The following is a 22658-nucleotide window of genomic DNA, read 5'->3' on the forward strand; positions in this document are numbered from 1 at the left end:
CCCTTCAATAAGCTGAGGTGCAATTTCCATGCCACAGAACCTTTTTATACCACAGCAATTTGTTCAGTACCTCTTAAATTTATAGTGCCTCTATGGAAATACTTGATTTAATCTCTGCTCAGTAAGTCCAAAACTAATGTAAAATACTAGTACATATAAACTTGAGGGGCACCTGGTGGCTCAGCGGTTGAGCATCTGCCTTTGGCTCAGGTCATGATACCGGGGTCCTGGGATCAAGTCCTGCATCAGGCTCCCTGCAGGGAAGCCTGCTTCTCCCTCTGCCTGTGTCTCTGCCTCTCTCTGTGTCTCTCATGAATGAATAAACAAATAAATAATCTTTAAAAATAATAAACTTGAACCAAAATATCATGTAACATTTAATAATTGCAAATATATTTATTACAATTTACAGATTAGTTAAAGTTATATACACAAATATAATTTTAGCTATAAAATCCCAACAAACTGGTTACATTTAAGTCACTGGATCTGTAGAAGCCAATTTAGAGTCTTCTAGTCCCCTAAATTCACCTTCCTTAAATTATACAAAAATAAAATCTGATAGTTTTGATTTCAAGTTAAAGATGAAGAGGTGCTGTTATCACACTGGACACTCAGAAAAGGAAATTTTACCTGTCTATACAACGCCTTTCACATGCTACATTGATACTTAAAGCACCATTGCAAGACTTAAAATGTGTACAATGTTCAATCACAACTTCCAAGTTTAACTGTGTTCTAACAACTAGGATTGGGATGAAAGGACAAGAATTTTTTTCTCCTTCAGTCCAACTTAAAAACAGCCCTGTCTCTATCACTTCTTTTAAAGGAGGGTAGTAAATGGGAGAATCCTTCACCAAGCTTCTACTCATTTGGTGGTGAGGCTGGAATCCCAAGGGAACAAGTTTCTAAAATCCAGTAGATGTCAAACTATCCCATTATTTTCAAATATGCGGAGGTGCTAGGTTTCAGACTAAGCCTGTGAAATAAAACAGTATATACTTCAGTCTGGTTTTAAAAGAATGAATATACATTTTCAGAAAGCGCTATTCAAGGCAGGTGATGCCTTCTTTCCAACTGACACAGCTGGTGCCAGAAACCAGCCTGTTCTCACGGTGTTAGAGCAGGACTCTGCAAGGGTGTCCCCTGTGATCACCTACCATGGAGGTGCACAACACGCGCTGAATGAGGGCTCTGCAAAAATCTGAGTACTCTGGGTGTGTTTGTTTACGGATATATCTATTACCACTGGAGGCAGTTCTTAGAGCAAACCAGATAGAAAATAACGACCAGGTAGATTGTAAACTGAGGTAGTTAACTCTGCAAGCACTTCTGACAAAAAAATCTGTTCCCACACCGAGATAAGCTCAAACTTGAGAGGTCACCTGTTCTACTCGTGTTTTCTATTACCTACAACAAGGGGCACGTGGGGGTAAAAACAGACCACCAAGGAGCTGCTAACACTGCCTCAGCCTAACAGAGGCAGACCAGGGAGAGCCAAGTACATAAACCAAGGACAACCAGCCCCCGCAAAGCCCTCAATTCAAAAGGAAGCTTTGGGCTAAAATTAGGAAGACTTGCTATTATTAAGTCTACAGTACTGTCCTTTCCTGAAAGTAGAGACAAATTACTTCTCTCACTACGTAGAACACAACAGGTGTGGACGCTGACGGAGTCTGTATTTTACACTGCAAACTGGGAAATTCCTAACTACCCATTTCCAAGTTTCTAGTGTCACCCTGACAGGTTTGAAAAGTGACGGTGCTGAAGCATGGGATTAATAACACTGGTCTTCTGTTGAGAGCATGTACAACAAAACCAAATTGCCCCGAGAAGTCTCCTAGCTTCCTTCCTAAGAAAATTCTTGACTTTTAAATTTAAAAAAGAAATGTCTATGATGCAATTATTACTTTCTGGAGTCTTACAACGTGAAACATACAAAGAACCATGGAACTGGGACGACAGTGACACACACAGCACCCACTCCAAGAAACAGGTTGCACAGGAGTGAAACGTGTGAGATGGTAAAATTTGGCAGAAAGATGCAGCTTTTCCCAAGCAGCAGAGAGTACCACGCATGTTAAATTCTGTGGCAGTCCTTGGAAATATCTCGGGTAGAACTTAACCTTGAAATAAAAACCCACCACATACGTTCACCCCAAGTCATTTTGAGAACAAATGTCATTTTAACAAACGTGACACAAAATAATTTAAGTTGGTAGCATATACAAGATTATTTTCTTAAGCTCAAAGTTAAAAGGACCACATCACTGAAATAAAAATACAGAGAGAAAACATAAAAGCCCATTAACTTTAGAATGTTGGATGGGGAGAGCCCAGGGTTTTCGGGTAGGTACACACAATTTAAATTAGAATGGAAAAAATGGGCTTTGAACCCTATAAATATTGTTTCCCAAGGAAATAAATTTTGAACTACAAAATTCCACCTTCAGAGGTCCCCTTTTGGCCTCAGCAAGCACAGGACACTCCAAATACATCCAACTAAATCAAAAAAGGGAGGATTAGAAATCACACCATCTCATCCTTCATTTACCAGGACTTGTCTTCAAACCTGGACATTTCTGAGTGGGATCAGTTACCAAAAAAAAAAAAAAAAAAAAAAAAAAAAAAAAAAATTAAACTAGGTCACTGGATCCAAGTTGCATATCCTCTAAAAAAAAGGACAGCTGCCAATTTTTGTTTGTAAAAGAAACCTCTCAAGTAAGAGGTAGCTAGCGTATGCTTGAGTTAGAGGCCGTCAAATCATCTTAACATTGCTTGAAAGCATTAAGTCCTTTGAAGCAGGTTTCTTGGAGTCTATTAAACATTCTTTCTCTGTGCTCAAATGTCAAGCAATATCCAATAGCATCTTCTGTTTCTTGAATTCGTTTCTGGAATCTGCACGCATCCCGTGCAAATTGTTCCCATGGTCCTCTGCGGTCCTCATCTTCACTTATATAATACTCAGTAACTTCTTCAAGGAAGGTTACCTATAAACACAAAGACTAATTTTAATCATGCTCTAGGATCTTAAAATCATCATTGAAGTAATTCACCCTTCTTGCTACTAATACTTTCAGAATATCAAATATCTTACAGGAATATTTGGTTTGAACCATTAACAGAAGAAAAAAGGAAGTTCTGATTGATTAGATGGCAACTTAGTAAAAAAAAAAAAAAAGAGAGAGAGAGAGAGAGAGAGAGAGAGAGAGAGCAGGGCAGCCTGGATGGCTGCCTCAGGGGTTTAATGCCACCTTCGGCCCACAGTGTTATCCTGGAGACCCAGGATCCAGTCTTGTGTAGGGCTCTCTGCATGGAGCCTGCTTCTCCCTCTGCCTGTGTCTCGGTCTCTTTCTCTCTCATGAATAAATAAATGAAATCTTTAAAAAAAAAAAAAGTGAGCAAATGCCATCTTAATTCCCTTCACACATATACACACATTCCTGCCCCCCATCTGTCATCGTGTCATCCCGCCTCCCTCCTCTTGGCTTTTGGTGTTAATAAAATGAATCCAGATGGGGAACTGAAAATTTCCTTAAGTCATCAGTTTTGGGGTTTTTTTTCTTAATACTCAGGGAAATACAGTTCTGTGGCACTCTTCTTCCGAAATGACAAATGTTTCCCAACTTTTCAGAAATATTTGGAATAGTTATTAGTCAATGTTAGTCAATGCTTTTATTACAGCACAAAAGCTTTAAAAAGATCTTCACCGATTTCTAGTCTATTTTTAAATTTCTATTTATTTTTCTTAAAGATTTTTATTTATTTATTCATGAGAGACAGAGAGAGAGAGAGAGAGAGGTAGAGACTTAGGCAGAGAGAGAAGCAGGCTTCATGCAGGGAGCCCGATGTGGGACTCAATCCGGGGACCCCAGGATCACGCCCTGGGCCGAAGGCAGGCGCTTAACCGCTGAGCCACCCAGGCATCCCCCTTTTTCCTTTTAAATACAATTTCACTTTTCAGTGCTTTGCAATTTTTACATCATGAACGTGTAGTATTACTCTTATATCATTACTGTTGTAATCAGACTATAAGAAAAGTTACTTAGTAAACAAAATGCAGCCTAATTAACCTATCTTTATGGCTATGTTACTAAAAGAGACTTTGTAGTTGAGATAAAAACCCTCTTTATATTCCTCCTCAATATGCTATCACTATATACATATGAAATTGTAAATACTATAAACACATGATTTCATGTAATGAATGACTATCCTTTTTAATCCTACTTAATTTCTTTTTTCAATCCTACTTAATTTCTAATATTGAAGTTTCTTTACAACACAGCAAACTAAGAAAGTAAATACATGCTTTAAAATATGTTCAATAGTTACATCAGCTAATCCCACCGTGGCCTACTCCTTTCATTCCCTTTACAACAAGTTAAGGAATGCCCTCGAGGACAATTAGCAGGAATGTAACATCTTACTAGATATTGCATTCTAGAGTTACTAACTCATTGTGTCACTAAAAATAAGTAATAACAACAGCATTTATATAGTGTTTACCACATGCTAGGCTTATTTCGGAGCACTTTACAGTTTTTATCTCATTTCATCCTCATATAAACCCTATACGGTACTTACTATAAGCACTTCCATTGTATAGATACCTGCCTTGTTGCCAATCACACAGCTTCCCTACGGTGTAGTAATCAGGACTTAAACCTTGAGTGTGCCTCCACAATGGGCACTATGTTGTCACTACACACGGGCGTTTTAAACTCCCCTCTCTGAAAGTCTCATTCTAAGAATCAAGCACTACCCATTACTCCCATATACCTAAAGAAAGGCAAGTAGTCAAAGACTGCCAAATAATTTCACCATATTCTAGACATAATCTTTTAACAAATGTTGCTTCTAGTTCATAGTCAATAGTTTCACATCTACTTGACTCAGCTCATTTTTGCTCAATGAGTAAGCTAAAATGAGACATGAGACTGGCTTGAGGTCTCGGAACAGTAACAGCTACAATTAAGGCGGTGATTTAGGAGTTTTATACAGTCAGCCCATTTAAATCATGCGATAATTCACACAACATTTATAATTGTCACTCTCAGCAGATAAACGCGTGAATCAAAGCCACGAGAAGTCAAGTTACTTTGCCGTATTCCCAAATTTCTCGGCCCTGACCACTCAGCAGGAGGGAACACAGGCCTCCAGATACCAAATGCTCATTCCGTTGTTCCTTTGTTCTTTAACCTATTCACTAAATAGGTCATTGTCAGGGTCCCCTTAAAAATAAAAAAAGATCTTTTATGACAGCATTAAAAAGTGTGAACCAAATATTCAATATGCCTTATTCTGCTTCTACAGGCAGGACATAAGGTAATCACCACGTAGAGATATTTTCTACCCAGGAAGAGTTTCAAAGGATTAAGCTAGCCATCTGGAACCAACAGATTAGGGCACTGTCCACACGAAACTTTCTCATGCGGCAGAATCTGAGGTCAATAATAATTTACTCTCCTTTCTCTTTCCAAGTAAAGTGTATAGTAAACTACAGAAACTTTCCCTCTACACTAAAAGATACCCTGTGTATTTGGGGGAATTTCTCTCCAATTAATTAACTTCTGCTGAAAAAACAGTGGAGAAAAAAAAATAAAGCAATTCAAAGGACTTCCCCAAATAAAATTAACCTGACAAATGTATTCAAAGAGTAAAATGTTCCACGAAGTTTTAAGACTAGCTTCAGACTAGCTTCAAGATTAGATAAACCAAGTAACCATCACTGTCACAAATGATTAGTAACCTGTAAGTGGCCAATGATAACTAGTATTGCGTTCTCAAGAATCAGCAATACTATTTCCTGTATTTTTTTTTTTACTGTCAATCAAAATCATGTACATGTCACAAAGTTTTTATATTGTAATTTAGTCTCTTCTTTCATGGTAAACTTGTTACTTGGTATTATCATCCCTCTGGGCTCTAAGAGGAATGAAGACACTTATTCTGTAAATAAAATATTAAGTGTCTGCAAGTGACATACAATTAATACCATTTGAAAACTCTATGGCTGTAACAGGACCAGACCAATCTCCAGAAGAAATAAATTGTGTACACACAAGGTGTAATTTTCCTGACCCATAAAAGTTGAAGACTGCATGGAAACAGCCCAGAGCTACAAACGCAAATGAAAAAGGAGTTTTCCTGCTGACATCTATTCTACCCCAGCATCTTCTATTTGGATAGGAACAACATTCCACACGAGGGAAGAAGGCGGTGGTGCTAAGTCCGGTGGGGGTGGGGAGCTGTCATTTCTTAATCCAAGTATAGAGTCCTTCCTCAAAATATACACTCTTATGCCTTCAGGAGTCATGCTACTGTATTTAACCACGTCAAAACAGTATAAATTACCAGGCACGTTAAAAGAAAAAAAACAAAAACAAAAACAAACCTTTTTTCTCTTGATACGCGCGTGTCTTTCTCCAGAAAGGACTCCACCCTGTACCAAGTCTGGACCTTCACTTTCTCGGCTCCCTAATAGTTGCACCTCACAAGACAGGAAGGTGTGACGATCAGAAATGGCCACAGTGGGCTCAGACGGCTTCTCTGAGTCGCGACAGCCTTTCCAATTTTTCCCTGATGTTTGAAAAGGAGCCTTAAAATTTAAAAGGTTGTAGGGGTCTTCGGAATTACAGAAAGAGTTCCACAGTTGGAGACTCTCTGCCTCGTCTGCACTAGATTCCCAGTCATCTTCCTCCCCGGAATTATAGTCAGGAGACTCAGGAAGGCTTCCAGTCTGGGGAGAATTCTCTAGACCAGACTTGCCAGACAAATTCTTCTCCGAGTCCGAAGAGTCTCCTGGAACAATTCTGGCAGCAGACTGAATTGTTGCCGTAAAGTTTTGGGGATCATAAGGATCTACGCTATAGAAAGAGTTCCAGAGGTGCAGCCCTTCAGGGTCTTGTTCGAGGTCTGATGCGGACAGTGGGCTATCGCTATCGAAACCGTCATCTTCGGCTTCCTCGTCCCAAGTCTCACCTCCGGAATCAGAACTGGTTTCCAGATCACTGGACGTACCCCCCAAAATGTAATCTATCAATCTGTTACTACAGGCTGGTCTGGTGGAGGCGGGAATGCTATCTTCTAGGTCTGAGGAGTCCCCGACACTTACTTGGTCCTCTCCAGGCTCCTTCGACGCAGGTACCCCAGCAGGTACCCCCGCAGACGGGCAGCCTTCCGAAGAAGGGCCCTGCCTTTCCAAAGCGAGTGGAGCCTCTTTGGCCGATAACACGGGGTCTTCCTCGGCGGGGTCCTGGGCCCTTCTGGGAACGACTCCAGCAGAGGGAACACACTGTGCGGGACTGTCCCCGCCGGGCTTCAGATCCATCCGGGACAAGTTCTGTTCCTCCTCCAGGCTGTGGTAGCCATTATCTTGCTCTGGGGTGGGCAGCGCTTGCCCCTTGCTGGCCTGCTGAAGGAATTCTAGCCGTTTCATGCGAAGATGGTGGATTTCTGGCAGGCCCTCTCTAGACAGAGGCGGACGTCCCTGCCAGGAGGCGCAGGTGAGCTCGGCCTTCGGCCGCTCGGGAGGACCAGCATCCTCAGGCAGGCAGCGGCGCTCGGGGCTGAGGGTCTGGAAACCAGCTGTCCCGCCGCTTCCCACGCCGCTCTGACAGCCGAGCCCCACCCGGGGCAAGCGGTCCAGATGGGTGGGGCTCCACAAATAGGAGACGACGCCGAAGCCGCTTACACGCTGGACCTTTAGAGGCCCAGGAGCCCAGGAGCCAAGCTCCCGGGCGGAGCACAGAGGGGCCTGGGGGCCACCGGGCCACAGCTCCAGCCTCCACGGCTGCGGCTCCAACAGGAGGGCGTTTGCGGCGCGGTCCGGGGCTCCCGCCTTGGCTCCGAGGTCCAGGTCCAGGTCCGGGTCCGGGTCCGGGGACGAGCACTGCCGGTGCATCCCCTTCTGCAGCCAGTCGAGGGGCGGCGAACACGCGGGCTTCTGCGCCGGGGCCCCGGCTGGGTCCTGCCGAGCCTCCAGCGCGCCGAGAGCGCCGTGGCCGGCGGCGAAATCCACCCACCTGGCCGGGATCATCCCGCCGAGGAGCCGGCCCCAGGCCAGCAGCTTCCGAAGCAAGCTGGGGAGCGGCGCGAAGAGCGGGGAGAGCAGCTTGGTCCAGGGGTCGGGCCGAGCCTGCGGCGGGGCGGGGGCAGCCGGTCCGCGGTCCGCGGGCTGCTCCGGGGCGAGGGCTGCGGGCACCTGGCTCGGGCCGGGCTGCGGGCGCCGAGGAGGGAAGGGCAGGCGGAAGCGGGAGCGGGAGCGCGGGCGCGAGGCCTCCGCTGCCGGCTCCATGCCCTCGCGCGCGGCGGTCTCTCCGGGGCGCGGGTCGGACGCGGCTCCGAGAGGCCTAAGCGGTGTCGGGCTCGCCGCGCGGCCGCGTCGGGGCCCCGGGCCGGTCCCCGGGCCAGCGGAGGAGCCACACGGGCGAGCGGCTTCCGCCGCGGGCGGCAGAACACAGTCCGGAACGGCAGGCGCTGGGCGCGCTGGCCGAGGGGACGTTCATCCTGGCGGAACGGAGGTGTCCTGCTCGCAAGAGGCCTCCTGCGGCGACCGCGGCGCCCGCCCGCGACGGACGAGCCCTTAAAGGCCTGGCAGCGAGACCCCGGAAGGGCTGCGCAGGCGGGCGCGGGGCGACGCGAAGCCCAAAATGGCCGCGGGGCCGGCGCGGAGCAGGACAGCCGCAGGCTGGGGGACGGTACGCAGGATGGCGGCCGCCGACGCCGCAGCCCCGCGTCACCTCACGTCACTCCCAGGGCCCCCCGGGCGGGCCTTTCCGGACTCCTCCGAGCTGCCGCAGGGTGGCCTCGCGCGGTCCCCTGTCGGCTTCCTTACTCTCGGCCGGCCCCGCCCCCCCCGCCCCCCCGCCCCCCCGCCCGCGCGCCGGAGGTTGCATCAGCCGGGCCGGAGCTCTGCGCGTGCGCACTCGGTCCTCGGTGGTCTCCTAGGAGACCGCCCCGCGCGGCCGTTCCCCGCCCCCCGCTCCCCGCTCCCCGCCCCGCCCAGCGATCTGGGCGAAAGGGGAACGTTTCCAGGTAACGCAAGAATTCCTGGAAGCAAAAAATAATAATAATAATAAAATAATAAAATAATAAAATAATAAAATAAAATAAAATAAAATAAAAAATAAAATAAAATAAAATAAAATAAAATAATAAAATAAAATATAAAAATAAAAATAAAAAAAAAGAATTCCTGGAAGCCCTTTTAAGGTCCCAGTACACACCCGAGGGTGCACACGTACCTTACACTTGAATATTTCGGGGTTCCCGTATCGTTGAGTGCCAAGCAGATCATCTGCAGGAGACCTCAGCATAATAGGACTTGGCAGTACTGCGTAAACCGGTGTCTGGTGTTAGGACAACTAATAATTTGGAGTGAGGGGTGCGTGGGTGACCCAGTGGAGCACGTCCCTCGGGCGCGGGTCGTGACCCCAGGGTCCTGCGGTGGAGGCTCAGGTCACGTCCCTGCTGGGCAGGGAGCCTGCTTCTCCCTCTGCCTTTGCCCCTTCGCCTTCCCCTGCTCCTTCTCTCTCTCTGTCTTCCAAATAAATAAATAAAAACTCAACAAAAAGTAATTTGGAGTGAATGATAAGAGTGCAAACCCTCAAGTGAAAAACGGGTCATTCATATGCATCCCCCACCCCCACCCCCAGTGTTTTCAGTTTCTGAATCACTATTTAGCTTTGTCTAGGACCCAGCTTTCAGGATCTGACCCACATACATCCCCCATGAAAATGTGAGCTCTTGTTTTTCAGGTTCTGTCCCCTTTCAGTGGGACAAATCCGAGTCTCAGAGGAGTTAAGAAACGAGGGCCTCAGAGTTGTCACCCCATAGGCTCCCCAGCAGTCCTATTGACATCCTGAGCCCCCAGAGCAACAGGTGGGATGCAACAGGTGAAGAGGGGCGCACAGACCATTATCCTTGGAAAGAATTTTGTCTGGTAATTTTAATTGCTATATTTGATTCTCTGTCGTGAGTCGGTCTCCGTCCGTTTCTTTATTTCTGCCAAAAGTTTCTCGTCGACTCCTCTGAAGTCGAATGTCTATTCCAGGGAGAGTGTGCAGGATTGAGCAGGTAGGGAGGGCAGGAAGACCATTTTGGGAGCTAGGAGGAAGCAGACTGCTCTTCCCACCTCGATGGGGCTATTCAAAGAACAGCCAACTTCCTTCTAGGAAACTGAGAGGTCCTCAGTCTCTGGTTTTACCCCCTTTAGGATCGTATCCATATCTCTGGAAATACCTCATTTTTGATTCTAAGAACTTTAGAAAAATGTATTAGTAATGAAAGTCAGCTTAATAATAGAAAAGAGATCCAGGCATGCAAAGTAAATCCTTGACGCCTCAGTTTCTTGGTTGTCGAGTGAAGCTAACAATTCTTCTTTCAACAGGTTGGTGAGAGAACTAATTCTAACACCCAGATGGAGTAGGAGTATAAACATCAGCTAGAATCTGTTATTTATTGGCTAACATTTGTTTCCTGTTGTCTACACACTAAAGGCTCTGTATAGCCTGTCCACCCACTACACTTTACCAGCCTTCTCTTGGGTAACTTCCCTTCATGTATGTTAGTACTCTGGAACATTGGACTGGTTTCCTGCTTTTACTCGCGCTCTCTCTCAGCCAAGAAAGCCCTCTTGCTCCCTGTTAGATAAGTCATGCTTCAAGGTCCAACTCAAATGTCACCTCCTTCTTGAAGTCTTTGCTGACCTTCCCAGCCAGAAGTCTATCATTAGATACTGTTTGAGCACTCAGCATGCTACACTATGTATACCTGTAAACGTTCTTTCCTGCTGGCTTCAGTTCCTTGAGGGCTGTATCCCAATACCTAGACCAATGGGTCCCAAAATATGATCTGGGGCTCCCATTTTAAGACCCTTTCAGGAAGCCCTCAAGGCCAAAAAATGTTTCTAATAATACAAAGCTGTTATTTTCCTTTTCTTAAAAGTTTTTTTTTTTTAAGATTTTATTTATTTATTCACAAGAGACACAGAAAGAGAGAGGCAGAGACACAGGCAGAGGGAGAAGCAGGCTCCCTGCAGGGAGCCCAATGTGGGACTTGATCCCAGGACCCCAGAATCATGCCCTGAGCCGAAGGCAGAGGCTCAACGTCTGAGCCACCCAGGCATCCCTGTTATTCTCCTTTTTTACTCTCATTTTCTCATGAGTGTACAGTGGACATGCATCTTCTACAGGATACATGATAAGTGACCTGGCAACAGGTGGAATGCAAAAACAGATAGGAGACTTGAGTTGTCTTCTATTAAAAGCCAGATATTAAAGACACTTGGGGAAATGTAAAGCAAGGTCACTCTTCTCCAGTTTTTTGTTTTGAAAAATAATTTTTCATTAAATTTTTTTTTTAATATTTCATTCATTCATTCATGAGAGACACAGAGAGAGGCAGAGGCAGAGGCAGAGGCACAGGCAGAGGGAGAAGTGGGCTCCCTGCAGGGAGCCCGATGTAGCACTTGATCCCAGGACCCGGGGATCGTGACCTGAGCCGAAGGCTCAACCACTGAACCAGCCAGACACCCCTAAAAGTGCTGTGTTAACATGTAGTGGGTTTATGAATTTTTAAAAGATTATTTATTTATTAATTTATTTATTTGAGAGAGAGAGAGAACAAGTGGGGTAGGGGCAGAGGGAGAGGGAGAAGCAGGCTTCCCATTGAGTAGGAAGCCAAACATGGGGCTCAATCCCCATACCCTGGGAACATCACCTGAGCCAAAGGCAGACGCTTAATCAAATGAGCCACCCAATCTCCTCTGGTTTATTATTTTTTAACAAATATTTAAAAATTCCTCAGTTTTGAGTTCTTAGACAGTAACTCTTGGCAGATAGAATACAAATAAAAGTTCCATGGAGTCTTCAATAACTTTTAACAGTACAAAAGTGAACCCGAGACCAAAAAGTTTAGGAACCCCTTACCTAGCATGTTGACTGGCACATAATAGGTGACCAATAATGTTCACTGAATGAATGGAAAAGTATTAATAACTTAACAACATCTTCCTTATGGCTAAGCTTTTTCTTTCTTTCTTCTTCTTTTTTTTTTTTTTAAGATTTTACTTATTTATTCATAAGAGACACAGAGAGGCAGAGACACAGGCAGAGGAGAAGCAGGCTCCTTGTGGGGAGCCTGATGTGAGACTCGATGCCAGGACCCCAGTATCATGACCTGAGCCGAAGGCAGATGCTCAACCACTGAGCCACCCAGTTGCCCCAGCCTTTTGCTCTCCATTCTCAACTTTGTCTCTAACACTGCATGCCCCCAAAAAACATGTCCTAAAGCTTTCTTGAATGAGCCTCTTCTTCCCCATCTAGTAATTAATACATAACTTTATTTTCCTTACCTTGGAAGTTATTATAAAGGGAAAACAAAAAACCCACAATCATTAAGTATCAAAAACTATAGGAATATGTGACTTTGTCCTGTCAGTCCCAACAGGAAAATAAAGTGTAAACCAGCCTCCTCAAGCCTGCTCTCAACTAGCAGGCAGACAGGGGGGAGCTCTGGACACGGAGATAACAAGGTGTTGCCATAGCTGCATGTGTGCTGGTGAAGACAAGAAGTCCTGGGACTGGCAAACTGACTGGCACTTTGGCAAAAGATAACATTTAAACCTCAGTTAATTATGTTTATTTTAAAATATTTTGTGGGCCTGGTGTAAAGGGTATGTAGCTTCTGACTTCATTTTTCTGAGTCAGTACCACCTCCAAAATCTTATTTCTAAGTATCCCACACTTTGGCTAGTTGCCACCTCCCATCTTTCCAACACACTGCCCTCGTATTCAGCAGCTTATCAACCCCCAGAGACCCTCCTTCCCTTCCCTCCTTACCCATCATGAATTCCGTGAGCCCCTTGCAAAGACCCCTCATTCTCTTACCCTTCTCTGGCAAAATTCCAACCCTAGTTAAACCCAACTACTGACTTATTCTGAGTCTACACACTTGAAGCTAATCATTGCTGAAGAAAAGTGCTCAGCCATGCCAACTGACTTGCTTCATATTTGTGATCGCAAATTTCATCAGTGCCAGGCACGGCAACAAGAGTTGATAGTTCCAGGGTAGTTTTGTTTCTCGCACACTCTGAGACGGTTTCACAATGCTTGTTCTTCCAATTTCCAGCATTCCGATAAACACGCATTCTCAGCTGAGGATCACACCTCATACCTCATTGAGAAACCAGATACAATTGTACATAAACAACTTTGTCTTTCCACCATTAAATCCACCAACCTACCTGCATTTGGAGCCACTACTCTGCCTTCACTCCCATGACAAGAAAAGGAGCCTCCTGGATCCTATCCCTTCATGTCTACCAAAGGAATTCTGGCCTCCCTTAGCCCTTTTCCTGTAACATATAATCTTCTCCCTCAAGCTTCTGGAGTACTCACATGCAGAGTTAGTATCACCTATCTTAAAAATTAAAAAAACAAACAAACTTGGAGCACTTGGTTGGCACAGTCAGTAAAGTGTCCAACTCTTGGTTTCGGCTCAGGTCATGATCTCAGGGTCTTGAGATCAAGCCCCATTGTTGGGTTCCAAACTCAGAGTAGAATCTGCCTGAGATTATCCCCCTCCCTTTGCCCTTCCTTGTGTGCACACATGTGCATGCACCGTCTCTCTCAAATAAATAAATCTTTTTTAAAAATTTAAAGTTAAAAAATTCTCCCAGATTCGTGCCCCTCCAAGTTTCTGTACCACCACAGCAAAGTTTCTCAAGAGTCATCTATGGTTACTAGTCTCTATTTTCTTATGACCTATTCTTTCTTCAACCTCCTCTGGTATGGCCTTTGTCCACACCGCTCCATCAAACAGCCCTTATCAGGGCACCTGGCTGGCCCAGTGGGTGGAGCATCAGACTTGATCTCAGGGTCACCAGTTCAACCCCCACCGCGGGCACGGAGCCTACTTAAGAAAACAACAACAACAAACAACCTTTATCAAGATCGCCAAGAACATTTTACCAAGTCCAATATTCCTACTGTTGTGGGTTGAACTGTGTTGTGTCCCCCTAAAAGATGGTGAAGTCCTAATCCCCCAGTACTTGTGAACATGACCTTATTTGGAAATAGTCTTCACAAGTCAGGATGAGGTCATTAGGGTGGGTCTAATTTGGTACGATTGTGTCCCTATACAAAGGGTAAATTTGGACACACACACACACATGCAGGATACACCTTCACGTGCAGGGAGAGCGCCATGTGAACACGAAAGCAGATTGAGGTGATGTACCTACAAGTCAAGAAACGTGACCATTTCCAGCAAACCACCTTCTGGTAGAGGAGGCATGGAACAGATTGTCCCTCTCCACCCTCGGAAGGCACCAACTCTGCCAAATCTTTGATCCTGGCCCTTCTAGCCTCTGGACCTATGAGCAAATTAATCTTGTGTAAGCCCCAGTCTATGGTGCTTTGCTCCAGCAGCCCTGGGATACGGACAGTACTTTTCTTTAGGCTCCCATGACAGCTCTGCATTGTTTTCCCTACAATTCCAGGGGCTTTTCCTCCACTGAATCTTGGCCTGTATCAGAGCGTGATCCACCTACATCTTTTTTTTCTAGCCTAATCTAGGTGATCTCAATCTAATACTGATAATGTCCATATCTAAACTCCAGGCTGAAGGCTCACTCCCATGAGCTTCAGATTCCATTCTCCGGCTTCTCCACATGGATATCCACACATCTCAAACTTACCAGGATCAAAACAAAATTCCTTTTTTAAAAAAAATTTACTTATTAAGTAGGCTCCATGGCCAACGTGGGGCTTGAACTCACGACCCCGAGGTCAAGCATGCAGTCTTTACCAACTGAGCCAGCCAGGGGCCAGAAACAAAACTCTTAACTCAGCTCCACCAAGCCCATCTTGCCCATGCTCCTAAATGCCTGCCCCCAGTCTTCCTCATCCAGTTGCCAAGGCCCTACATGTAGGGTCACCCTCACTTCCCCTTTCCCTCAACTCCACATTTCATCCATCAGCAAATCCATCAGCTCTACCTTGAAATTCACTAATTCCAGAATTTACTCCTCCCCATCCTCCCCACCCCATCATTTCCCTCCTAGACCACTGCAAGAGCCTTCTCTGCTGCTTCCATTCTTGGTTCAAGCAGCAGCCAGCATGACCTTTTGAAACATAAACTGGGGGGGGCAGCCCTGGTGGTGCAGCGGTTTGGCGCCGCCTGCAGCCCAGGGTGTGATCCTGGAGACCAGGGATCGAGTCCTGCATCGGGCTCCTTGCATGGAGCCTGCTTCTCCCTCTGCCTGTGTCTCTGCCTCTCTCTGTCTCTCTCATGAATAAATAAATAAAATCTTAAAAAAAAAAGTAAAACATAAACTGGACCACTATAGTCCCTTTCTCAAAACCTTCCAATGGTAGCACCATCGCACTAAAAATAAAATCTGGGGGATCCCTGGGTGGCGCAGCGGTTTAGCGCCTGCCTTTGGCCCAGGGCGCGATCCTGGAGACCAGGGATCGAATCCCACGTCGGGCTCCCGGTGCATGGAGCCTGCTTCTCCCTCTGCCTATGTCTCTGCCTCTCTCTCTCTCTCTGTGACTATCATAAATAAATAAAAATTAAAAAATAAAAAAATAATAAAATCTGGAGTTCTGATTGACTTTAAAACTGTTCAAATATCTCCTTGGGAAGCCCCCCTTCTGCCTGCCCGGCCCTTCCCCCTTCCTACCTCCGTCCTGAGACCCTGAATCTGCCTCCCTAGCTGGACAGTGACTTCCAGGCGGATAGGATCTACATCTTTGTCATTTTAGTGACCACACTGCTGGGTTGCCTTGCCTGACCCCAAAAAGGCCCTTACACTGTGGTTTGTTGAACAGACATGTTCCAGCCACCAAAATTACCCAACTTAAGAATGCTGCCTCATTTTTTACCTTTCAAGTCCAATCTAATCTTTGCCCCCAAAAACCAGCCAGTCAGGTTACTTCATTTTTGGCACCTCTCTCTGTATTCAGAAAACCCAGCCTCTTGGGCTTGTTTCTCTTTTCCCTGAGCACAAACTTTCTTCCTCTGCTCCCAGATCCTATCCCCACCCCCCACTCCCCAGGCTGGTTCAGATTTCTGCCCCATTTGGCCAAGAAATTTCCTTAACTAAGACTCTTGCCAGATTTAAGTTCTAACTTTTAAAAGGTCCACTGGGATTTGTCCAGAACTGCAGTGACATCTCAAAACCACTTAGAAACACAGCAGATAGCTAAAACTTCCTACTGTTTACTACTAAAAGTCCCTTGGAAGCCCCACAGAATTTCCCAGTGTGAAATAGGACACCCCACTGGAGGGTTTTGAAAACTTCTGGGTGAAATGCTTGAATGAGGGTCATATTGCCTCCTTCTTCCATCTGGACTACGGCTCTACTCTAATGACTTCATAGTTGTAAGCCATCTCAGAGGTTCAGTCTCTTCTGTTATAAAATGTGCTTGGTTAAATGTCACTAGGCAGTAGACATCTTGAGATCATAACCCGAGCTGAAACCAAGAATCAGACGCTTCACCAACTGAGCAACCCTAGGCAGTAGACTCCTTAAATGCATTGTCTTCATTTATCTTTGTAAGGCTCAGTCTGGTATGTGGTCCGCGGCCCAATGCACAACTCTAGGACCTCTATCCTTTGTGAATCGAGGCATGCCACTGGGTAGCACTGGTAACCATGGTAAACGTTTGTTGACAGAGTGAACTGTATTGACTTTCCACAATAGTTGTAATGAAAAATTACATTATATATAAAACACTCTGAAAACTAACAAATAATATACCAACTCAAGGGACTGTGTTAAACATTACCCATGAGGTTGCCCAAGGTTTGGAGTCAATCCTAGATTCAAATTCCAGACCCCAGGCTGACTGGCTGTGTCCTTAGGCAAATTACTTAATCTCTCTGAGCTTCTGTTTCTTCATCTGTGAAATGGGGATACTGCTACTCACCTGATCGAGTTGGCTAGATTTGGCTGACAAATGTTAAATGCCCAGTGTACAAGGGCATCTCCAAGTCACCATCTGTAAGTCCATCTGCTATTATTATTTTCATCATGTAAAGCAGGTGTTTTTTTTTTTTTTTTTTTTTTAGATTTTATTTATTTATGAGAGATACAGAGAAAAAGGCAGAGACACAGGCAGAGAGAGAGAAGCAGGCTCCAGGCAGGGAGCCTGACGTGGGACTCGATCCCGGGTCTCCAGGATCACGCCCTGGGCCGAAGGCAGGCGCCACCCAAGTGTCCCTAAAGCAGGTGTTTTAATCTAAATATTGACAGATCTTGAAAATGAATAGTTTCGTTTTTCTCAAATGTCATTTATTGGAAAATACAATTCCAGAGAAAGTAGCAGATATAAGGATGTCTGGGAAGTGGGTACAGTACACAGACCTCTTTAAATCAGGGGCACAGAAGGTCAAAATAAAATGAGCTACAGGCAAAAAGCCAGTAACACAACTATGGTCCATTCATCTGGAGAAGTTCCACCCCTGTTCCCCACTTCCCCCCAGCCCTTCCCCTCAGTGGTCACTTTACCCTTGACATTTTTAAACTAAAAGAAAAGTTAAATTTCCTCACTACCCCTGTGGCTTCAGTGAATGAAACTTCTTTCTCCAGTTATGGAATGAGTCAGTAAATGGGGGAATTTCTGACCTTGGAGCTGAGAGGGAAGCTGGGGAGGGATAGTTGAGAGGATCCTCGATTACCTTTGTGCCCCAATCATGGGGTATATTCCGCCGATTGTGGTTCAAAAAGTTACCATCAAATTCAAAGTCTCTCCCTCTTTTTCTAAGGAATACAACCCTCTGGAGTAAAGCACGGTGTGAATCCGAAGTCCGTCTGGTTGGGAATAGAGTGTAAGAGCTAAGAGACCCAGTCTCCCTCCCAGCTCAGCTCCAGGGGACCAATCACGCCCTCCCATCCAGCCTCCTCACAACCAAAGAACATCACTGGAATCCCGCACCCCATGCCCCTTTACTCCACTTAGGGCATCCCTTTGGCTCCAGACTAAACAGGTTTATGGCCCCATAGAATGAGGGAAATTCTTATTTTAAAAATGTGACAGAAATGGAGTTTGGGGAAAGCAGCACATGAAAAAGGACTGGGTGACGGGTGACAAGACACCCTGGCATCTGCAGCTGAGGCCCCTTCCCAGGGCCAGGATGCCCTTGGGTGGACGCAAATCTGAGAGCTGAGGCAGCACTTTATCCCACCAGAGAAAAAGGAAGGGAGACAGACCTATGGAGGAGCACCCCCAGCATATTCGCAGAGACCATATGGTCCCCAGAGGGCCCGTGAGAATGGAGGGGTAGAAGACAGTATTTCAGGGCGAGTCCTAGCAAAGCAGGGGAAGAGGAGAGGAAAAATCTTCCCTGAAAGAGCCTAGGTCCCTGAATTACAGGTCCTCTGCAGAGCCCCATTCGGAAGGCCCTTCCTTACAGATGTAGGTATCACATCGCTCTCCTTTGGAGGCAAAATCAGAAAGGCCCCATGTGGGCCTCTGTCCAGCACACCAGCCCTCCCTGCCCCTCCCCGACCTGCCCTCAGAGAGGGAGGGCTCTCACCGAGGACCCACCGGGCCCCTCCCCAAGTTAGGTCCTAGAGATAGAAAAACAAAAAACAAAAACAAATAAGCAAACAAACACAAACCTAACAAAAAGTCCAATAAGAACCTTAATCATACAAAAATCCAAACAGTCTTCCTCTTTTGCCTTCCGAGGCATATGTTAAGTCCCTTCTCACAAGGCTTCCTGTCCAGTCAGGACAACGTTACTATTTCATTTTTTAAAAATAAAAATAAAGATATCCGCCCACCCTCCCCCAAAATGCTACTTCCTACAGCCCACCCCACTCACCCCTAAACCAGGCATTGCTCCCTTGACACAAGGTAAACTTAAAACTTTGCTGCCACCTCACAGCCTCCAAGGGGCTGCTTATCACAACCAACCCAAATTTGTTTGGCAGAGGAGGGGATAGCAGAGAGCATCTTACTCTCCCTACCTCCTATCACGGAGGCCTGACCCACCTGGGCAGAGGGGAGGCCTGCCAAGGGCCCCGCCCCTTTGCAAGGAAAGGGCACATCAAGCAGGGGAAGAGTCTACTTCCCCTGGCTTTCCCAGCAGCAGGTGGTCCCCAGGCAGGGCGGGGAGGGGGGTTTGCTTTGCTGGGCTCACAAGGTCTCATGACTTCGAGATCCTAGCGCAAACCAGCCAGTCTTCTCCTGGGCCAGGTCCAGCTCTCGAAGACGGATGTGCACCTCCCCGAGGAGGACATTCTCCCAGAATCCTTGCTCGCTCAGCACACTCAGCTGCAGCTCCCTCTGCTGCAGGTCTCCCCTGGGGATCCCGTCATACACCAGCTGCCAGCACACAGAAAAGGGAGACGCTTAGGTCTGTGGGGGTTTGGTCTGGCTGAGCCCCCAACCAGAGTCCAGGGGGATAGAGAAGGCCCTCGGAACCCAAGAAGAGCTTTAAAGAACTTTGCTCTTTGCTGAGAGGTCAGGCAGGTGAGGGCTTTTGACTGGGCTGCCAAAGGACCAGCAGTCTGCTCTTCCTGATGGAACAGGACAGGGCTGAGGCCACGTTCCAGCTGTGGGATCCTGACCCCCAGGGTCACAGCAAACTTGTTTACGGAAGGGGCCAGATAGGAAACATCTTAGGCTTTTTAGGCCAAAGAGCATGGTCTGTGTCACAGGTATGCAATCCTGCAGGCTGCAACAGGGAGAGCAGCACAACTGAAGGGATAGGTGTGGCCGCATTCCAATACAATAGGCACGGTCCCCCAGCCCCAGCCCTACCCTAGCACATGCCCCACACACCATCTCATTGTAGGTAGGGTTGCAGGTTTTCCGGGCCACCTTGGTTTTCTTCTTAGTCGTTTTCTGAGGATCAGGGAGGAGGTAAATCTTCACGTAGGGGTCCGGGTCATTCCCATCCTGGAGCACTTGCTACAAAGGAAATGACAATTGAAAAAAAATTTTTTTTAAAAGAAGATTCCTATGTCTGCGTCTTTATCCCCACTTCTGCGAACATACCCTGATCCCGACTCTGACCCCCCACAACTGGCTTCTTGTGAGGCACAGTAACATGCTTCCCAGTTCACTCCACTCTGAGAGAAATATCTCCCATGACAGTATTAGATGTCCTCCTAAAACATCAATCTGATTGCCTATTATACAGTCTATTCTTTTCATACAAATGCTCGGGGCATGCCATAGCTTGGTCTGTTTTGACGGAGCCATCATGTCCCTAGAGATCTTCCTGCCTTACCCAATGCCTTTGTCTATTTTGTCACTTGATCCAAGCAACCCCCAAGAGATGGAAGATGAGTCAGAGAGATGAAGGTGCTTGAGGAAGGCCAGCCAATTAGCGCTTCATCCAACCTGATCCTTTTATTTTTTATTTTTTATTTTTTTTTCAACCTGATCCTTTATTTTTTTTTTTTTTTTTTTTTTTTTCAACCTGATCCTTTTAAATCATAAATTTGATCTTGTCCTGCCTCTGCTCAAAAAGCCTCTAATAGTTCCCATCTCACTCAGGGTAAAAGCACAGTCTTGACTGTGGGACCTGGGCTTCTGTGTGCTGTGCCCTCTCCAACCCTATTGTCCATCCACTATTCTCCCCTTTGCTCTGTAGCCTTCAGCCACCACAGGCCCCCTGCACTTCCCAGCACACCCCAGGCAGGCTCCTGACCCAGGGCTTTTGGGTTTAACTGCTCCCTCTGCTTGGAACAATCCTCACCTCCTTCCATCTTTTCTTAAATACCTCCTCATCAATGAGGGCTTCCCTGACCACTCTTTATAAAACTGCCACTACTTCGCTCCACCCCAGTATTCCTTCTTTGCTTTATTTCTTGCCAGAACACTTACCACTATCTGTTATATGCTCTGTATGTACCCTCCCAACCCTACCAAGTAGATACTAACATTATCTTCATTTTAATAAGGCTCAGGGTAGGAGCGGCTGGTTGGCTCAATGGGTTAAGCATCTGCCTTCGGCTCAGGTCATGATCCTGGGGTCCTGGGATGGAGCCCCAAATCAGGGAAACTTCCCTCTGCCCCTTTCCCATGCCCTTCATCACCCATGCTCTCAATCTCTCTAAATAAAATCCTTAAAAAAAAAAAAAAAAACTCAAAGTAATTAGGCTACTTGCCAAAGTAAGAAAAAGTACAAGAGATAAAGAACCAAATGAAGACCATGTGTGTACTTACCAAGCCCCGAATATGCATCACCATAATGAAGAGCTTATTGTTTTTGTACGAGATGGATAGCTTCACTTCCCCTCCCACTTTCCCAACGGGCCGGGCCCAGGAGCCATCTAGAGGGACAAAGAAACTCAAGAAAGGTCATGAACCCAGTTCTGTCCCCATTTGGTGCCATGCAGATGTTTCTGTTTTCTTTTCCCCATCCCAGTATCTTCATGTTGGGTTCCTGATACCCCCATGGGGGAACTACCAAGTAAGGTTCGTGAACATGATTTAGAATCAGGTTAAGATGGTCTATTCAATTTGTGTGTGTGATCACCAACTGAATATCCGGTCCCTGGGAAACCTGTGTGAGGAGTTACAGGACCCACAGCCTGAGTGGGAAGCCAGAACCTTGAGCTAGTAAGCAAAGGAACAGAGACACATCAAGGGAAGAGAACTAGGAAGGGGCGGGGTCAAGAGGAACTACCCCTAGGAATGGTTCAGAGAGGTTGGCAGGGACATGACAGAGAAGACAGTATACCTGAGGACTTGGGAGCTGGGCTGGTGCCTGCAGCCTTCTCATCTCGGGACAGGGGATGGAAGAAGGTATACACTAAATCACACTGAAATGGAATCAGAGACAGTCATTCTTCAATAAGACAACAGCCCCAGGGCAGCCCCAGGGGCTCAGCGATTCCCCCTTCAGCCCAGGTCGTGATTCTAGAGACCCGGGATCGAGTCCCACGTCAGGAGCCTGCTTCTCCCTCTGCCTGTGTCTCTGCCTCTCGGTCTCTCGGTCTCTGTCTCTCTCATGAATAAATAAACAAAACCTTAAAAAAAAAAAAAAAAAGACAACAGCCCCATAAAAAAAAAAAGGAAAGGGACTATTCCAGATTAAAAGAGGCCTATGGTGGGGATCCCTGGGTGGCTCAGAGGTTTAGTGCCTGCCTTTGGCCCAGGGCTTGATCCTGGAGTCCCGGGATCGAATCCCATATCGGGCTCCCTGCGTGGAGCCTTCTTCTCCCTCTGCCTGTGTCTTTACCTCTCTCTGTCTCTCACGAATAAATAAATAAAATCTTTAAAAAAGAAAAAAGAGGCCTATGGGGTGCCTGGGTGGCTCAGTTGGTTAAGCGTCTGCCTTTGGCTTGGGTCATGATCCCAGGACCTGTGTCAGGCTCCCTGCTCAGCAGGGAGTCTGCTCCTCCTTCCGATCCTCCCCCTACTCATCTCTCTTTCTTGCTATAAAAATGGAACAACCAAATGTAATATGTACTTCTTGTTTGGATCATGGCTCAAACCAACCAACTGTAAGAAGAATTTTGGGGATGACAGAGAAACTTTGAATATGGACTGTGTATTGGATGATATAATGATACTGTAGTTATATAAGAATATGTCTTTATTTTTCAGAGATGCATACTGAGTATTTAGGAATAGAATGTCATGATGTCTGTGAATGACTTTAAAATTACTTCATACAGAAATAGA

The 22658-nt window shown here is 46.2% G+C and overlaps 2 protein-coding genes across 7 annotated transcripts in view; both read right to left on the minus strand.

Moving 5' to 3' along the window:
- Positions 1-364: 364 nt before the first annotated feature.
- On the minus strand, positions 365-8299 carry PPP1R15B (protein phosphatase 1 regulatory subunit 15B). The gene is made up of 2 exons (XM_038586428.1): positions 6398-8299; positions 365-2990 (listed from the first exon to the last, which is right to left on the minus strand). The coding sequence occupies exons 1-2, from the start codon at positions 8297-8299 to the stop codon at positions 2769-2771; spliced, it is 2124 nt and encodes a 707-aa protein (XP_038442356.1). The 3' UTR covers positions 365-2768.
- An 8984-nt stretch (positions 8300-17283) lies between these two features.
- PIK3C2B (phosphatidylinositol-4-phosphate 3-kinase catalytic subunit type 2 beta) overlaps positions 17284-22658 on the minus strand; it is a 65782-nt gene continuing 60407 nt past the window's right edge. For 5 of the 6 annotated variants that reach the window (XM_038585983.1, XM_038585984.1, XM_038585985.1 and 2 more), the window contains 4 exons: positions 21712-21793; positions 21195-21301; positions 19803-19931; positions 19155-19343 (listed from right to left, as the gene is read on the minus strand). In XM_038585983.1, coding sequence (XP_038441911.1) covers positions 19155-19343; positions 19803-19931; positions 21195-21301; positions 21712-21793 — 507 coding nt within the window. Of the gene's footprint in view, positions 19344-19802; positions 19932-21194; positions 21302-21711; positions 21794-22658 lie in introns of all 6 variants that reach the window. The other variant, XM_038585986.1, reaches the window with a different exon arrangement.

The sequence above is a fragment of the Canis lupus genome, chromosome 38 (genome assembly GCF_011100685.1).
Source record: "Canis lupus familiaris isolate Mischka breed German Shepherd chromosome 38, alternate assembly UU_Cfam_GSD_1.0, whole genome shotgun sequence".
Taxonomy (NCBI): Eukaryota; Metazoa; Chordata; class Mammalia; order Carnivora; family Canidae; genus Canis; species Canis lupus.

Coding starts and splice junctions, on each gene's coding strand:
- PPP1R15B (XM_038586428.1), bottom strand. CDS start 8,299: ATGGAGCCGGCAGCGGAGGCCTCGCGCCCGCGCTCCCGCTCCCGCTTC. Junction 2,991..6,397: donor CGCGTATCAAGAGAAAAAAG/GTTTGTTTTTGT, acceptor TTGTGTTTATAG/GTAACCTTCCTTGAAGAAGT.